This window comes from Borostomias antarcticus (genome assembly GCF_949987555.1).
Source record: "Borostomias antarcticus genome assembly, chromosome: 20".
In the NCBI taxonomy this organism is placed as follows: domain Eukaryota; kingdom Metazoa; phylum Chordata; class Actinopteri; order Stomiiformes; family Stomiidae; genus Borostomias; species Borostomias antarcticus.
This window is the reverse complement of record NC_140253.1, coordinates 8,787,284-8,792,283: the sequence shown is the minus strand read 5'-3', so window position 1 is coordinate 8,792,283 and position 5,000 is coordinate 8,787,284. Positions and strand designations below refer to the sequence as shown.

At 49.7% G+C, this 5,000-nt stretch overlaps 1 protein-coding gene across 1 annotated transcript in view; it reads left to right on the top strand.

The window, feature by feature from the left end:
• Nucleotides 1–5,000, top strand: part of LOC311322545 (slit homolog 2 protein-like) — a gene marked incomplete at both ends in the record, with an annotated part of 82,474 nt that overhangs the window by 26,828 nt on the left and 50,646 nt on the right. The window contains 1 exon segment of the mRNA XM_084454634.1: nucleotides 1,171–1,357. Coding sequence (XP_084310760.1) covers nucleotides 1,171–1,357 — 187 coding nt within the window.

The following is a 5,000-nucleotide window of genomic DNA, read 5'->3' as shown; positions in this document are numbered from 1 at the left end:
CAACTTGTTCTCGCGATCTGGATTGCTTTCATCGCACTGCCGCGCCAGGTGGATTCATCCAGGCGGCCCTGCTCGTCTCCCCGGCTCGTTCAAGGCATCAGGTGGCCGGGCCACTGCAGCGAGACAAGTCCCGCTTGGAAGTGCGGTCGCATTGGGAATCCCTCGGTCTGCCTGCCTACCTTCAGGGGCGATTGAAGGAAAAACGCACACTGTGCGCGCACGCGTGTGTGTGTGTGTGTGTGTGAGAGAGAGAGAGACGAGAGAGAGAGAGGGAGAGAGAGAGTGGTGTGTGTGTCTGTGTGTGTGTGTGTGTAGCGGAGACCAGCGAGCGAGGTGTTGCCTGTACAGACGCAGTAGCAGACGTGCCCGCTCCCGTCTCGTTCTCACACTCGGGAGCTGCGCTTTCACTCACAACGGAGAGTTGGATTATATGCACGCGGGTCTTTTTCTCCCGTCTCTCCCCGTCACGGACCGGTAACGAATGTTTTGAACGGAAATCAATACCTCGACAACGGTGACCTGCCGCGCGAGCTTTTGGAAAACCGAACACTGCCTCTCCGCCTGGCGCGTGCTGTGAATTAATAACCGCCCCCGCCACTCGCTCGCTCACCCTTGCGCTGTCTGTCTCAGCTCACCTGATGTGTGTGTGAGTGTGTGCGTGCGTGTGTGTGAGTGAGTGTGTGTGTCCATCGAGAGTATCGGATCTCGGATCGAGGTGTTTCACGGGTTTAACTAATACACGGGGGATTACCGCACCGCATGCCGCGGACATGTGGAACTTTGCGCCGCTCTAGCGCCAGACTCCGTGCACCAGCCTGCCGCACTCCCCTCTCTCCCCTCTCTCCCCTCTCTCCGCTCTCTCCGCTCTCTCCCCCCGCGGAGGGGCACCTCGCTCGGCTACTGACCCCAGAAACAAGTGTCCTCCTCTCGCGTCCTCCAGAAACTTGCACGTTCTTGTGAAATGTGATCATCAAAACGCTACAAAACAACAGAAAAGAGGGGAAAAGGAAGGCAAAAGAGAGAGGCAACATTCCACAGCAACGCAAGAGAGTTTGGTGACCTCTTGGGATTTTTAGGTTTATTTTACGCCCCCCCCCCACCTCCCCACCCCCGAAAAAAACGCACCTTCCCTCGGATTAAAAATCTCTCCTTGGGTCTATTTTACCGCAGTGATGAGAGCCCTGAATCCCCCGTGCTCCGCTCTGTGGCTCGGGCTGCTGAGTCTCCTGGTCCTGTCCGGCGGGGTGGACTGCCAGCCCTGCCCGGCGCAGTGCTCCTGCTCCGGGACCACCGTGGACTGCCACGGCCAGGGGCTCCGCAGCGTGCCGCGGAACATCCCCCGCAACACAGAGAGGCTGTAAGTAAACCCAGCAGAAAGAACACCGTGACAGTGGAAATCAAGCCGCAACAACCAGTTGATGTGCCAGCATCGATGCATTTTAAAGGGTTGTGTATTATCTGAAAGCCGTTGCATAATTGTTTCTTTGTTGAATCCTGGGATGACCTTATAGGCTAGTTCACTTTTGTTGTGATAACCTAATATTATTATTGGCTATAGCATGCGTAGCCTACAGTATTAGGCTGATGATACGTGAATAGTTGCAGGTAGATAGCAATCAACTGCAAAGGGGCTGAAATGGTTGCCAACACGACCACCGATCGCCCTTGCCCTCCTCGGTGCCCGCTATAGGCTACCGCGGAGCAGCTCGTGAAGTAACGGGGATCGTGCCCAAGTCTGTGGTCTCGCACTGTTGCATTGCGAAACCCTCAGACCCACCGCATTGGTTTATGTGGCCAGCAGCGAGCTAATCAAAAACGGATTTGGCAAATCGGGTTTTTGGTTTAGGGGAAAAAAGAGCCCATCTAAAAGTAGCGTGGCCTAATCTTATTTTAACTCAAGTCATTTTCGTTTAGGCTACCTGTAACATACAGCCTAGTCTAATTTCATACTTGTGTTCCTTCTTAGTCTCGAACGGCTTCAATCCTATCATTATTAGGTTACATAGCTACATTACTGTATCACGGTGTAGCCCAATCTGTAGCCAACGTTATCTTGTTTGATTTTGAGGAAAACAGGCTATTCCTAGGCTATAGTTAGGCTTAATAAAATACAATTTGATATGCTGCTTGTTGGGTAATACTAGGCTTCATTGCCAAATTCTTTCCGTGATTCGTTCCAAAAATGTTATTTATTGTTTAGGCCTACATGTCTCAGTTGATTTATTGAAATCTAACTTTACCCTTTCTCTTTTTTCCCCAGGGATTTAAATGCAAACAACCTCACTAAAATCAACAAGGCGGATTTTGCTGGACTGAGGAATCTGCGAGTGTTGTAAGTAGGCATATGCGCTGTAGCCTAAATTAATATAATCAATCAAATTTGGCCTACAGCAATAATAAAGTAATTCAATCGTAGAGTTATTCAATCATAAATCATACCGATTAATAGTCGCCCATGATAGGCTACTCAACAAATTGTGAATCATTTAATTCACAAAGTTGCTCCCTCGTTGCAAATCAAATTGTGTTTTTTTCCTCTCAAAAGGGCTTAAATAACGAATTGGAGACGTTGGGGTGGTCCTATATTTTTCTCCTTTCTTTCCTAAAGTTGTTGACGACATCCAACTAATCAGACTATCAAAATAAAACATTGAATTAGCAAATTAATCGAACGGCAAAAAGCAGCAGCACCTGTTGACATCGTCGCGTTAATCTGCGCAGGGAAGTGTCAGAAAGAGCTGATTTTAACCGCGGCGCCCCGAGGGCCATGTGCTGGAGTGATTAACACGCTGGCGAGGAAGTGATGGAGGAAAGAGAGAGAAAGAGATAGCGGTCATTAGGTGTAACCGCGCAAGGAGGAATGCGGCTCGAAGCGAGGGAGGGAAGGAGTGGGAGCGTCGTGTAGGAACAGGTTTCTAACCCTGCATGGCTCCAGGTTAGGATTTCTCCCGCACAGTTTTCTGTGGGGGAGGCTAAATAGACCATACCCTTATGTGGGAAGAGGTGTGCGTGTGTGCGCACGCGCGCGTGAGTGTGTGTGTGTGTAAGTAGGTGTTGGGTGTCGCTCCACTGTTTAAAGTGAATGGCAGCATAGAATTGGCATTGCTGGCATACCTCTGGAGATTATGTCCGTAATATGATTTGTGTGCATGTGCGTGTGTGTGCATGCATGTGTGTGTGTGTGTGTGTGTTCTGGTCAGCACAGCCGTGGGTGTAATTGTATGGGTTGTCACATCTATCTGGTTAGACAGGGGTGCGGGGCGGTGGGGGGGTAAATTGAATGATTGATGGGACCTGTCGATTTGACGGGGGAGTTTAAAAGTCAATTCTGGGTGCTTTATTGACCGGCTACTGATTGTCCCCCCTCTCTCTCTCTCTCCCTCTCTCTCCCTCTCTCTCTCTCTCTCTCTCTCTCTCTCTCTCTCCCCCGCCTCTCTGAAATGCACCACATTCACTATCTCTCCCTCCATCTCCCTCTCCCTCTCCTCTCTTCCACTCTACCTCCATCACTTTCTCTCATTATCTCTTCCTCCATCTCTGTCAACCTATTTTGCAATCTATCTTCTCTCTCCCTCTCCCCCTTTCTTTCTCTCTCTCTCCCCTCTCCCTCTCTCTCTCTCTCTCTCTCTCTCTCCCTCTCTCTCCCTCTCTCTGCCTCTCTTTCTCTCTCTCTCTCTCCCTCTCTCTCTCTCCCTCTCTCTGCCTCTCTCTCTCTCTCTCTCTCTCCCTCTCTCTCTCTCTCTCTCTCTCTCTCTCTCTCTCTCTCTCCCTCTCTCTCTCTCTCTCTCTCTCCTAGGCAGTTGATGGAGAACAAGATCACCACCATAGAGAGAGGAGCATTCCAGGATCTGAAGGAACTGGAGAGACTGTGAGTCAGAACGCCACGCTCTGCCGCCATCTTACACTACGCACACACACACACACACACACACACACACACACACACACACACACACACACACACACACACACACACACACCCTAAATCACAGACACACACTCGGAAACTCAAAACTCAAAAACACGTACATACACACACGTGCATGCACACACACACACACACACACACACACACACACACACACACACCACTTAACAATTGGTGTCACCTATCTGCTATTTAGTCTATAATCCAGCTATTATTTAGTTTAGTGGAACACTGTACGCACCAGTGCAACATGAGCTGAGCGCTAGATAAAGAGTAGTAGCAGGTTGTTAGGGGTGGGAGTTGAATAGTAGCAGGTTGTTAGGGGTGGAAGTTGTGATATTATGTGGTATTTGAGCTGGTGGAATTTGGTGTGGAGCCCTGGGGCAGTTATGGCATAATTAAGCCTGCATGGTGTGTGTGTGTGTGTGTGTGTCTGAGAGAGAGAGAGAGAGAGAGAGAGAGAGAGAGAGGAGTGGAGGGGGAGGAGGACCTCTGACTGGAGATAGGTCCATTGTGTTGACTGTCAGCTCTGTTTGATGTGCAGGCATTGAGTGTGTGTGAGTATGTGTGTGCGTGTGTGTGTGTGTGTGTGTGCGTGCGTGCATGTGTGTGTGAGAGAGAGACACTGTTCCTGCATCTGAGAAAACTCTGGCAACATGTAACACACACTTGCATACACTCATCAGACGTCTTTGTTTACAGCCGGTCAGACCAGGGTCTGGTCAAGAGGCTTGCGTGCAACCTTGGCTCAATGTTATCCCAGATAAACATTTCTGGGAATCCCGTCTTAGCGCTGGAAACAAAGACAGCGATAGTGTCTGTTTTTGATCCAGATTTAACAGGAAATTAACATACTCAGCTCTATTGGCTTATTCTCTACACTGGGAGTCTGCGTTTTGTCAAGTACTGGTGTGTAGCCATGGATACACACACACACACGCACACACAGGCACTCCCACGCACACGCACTTACGCATGTACTCATTCACTCATTCACACTCACATAAATGTGCACATGGACACACAAACACACGCATGCACACACACTTACACACACACTCTCTCTCTCTCT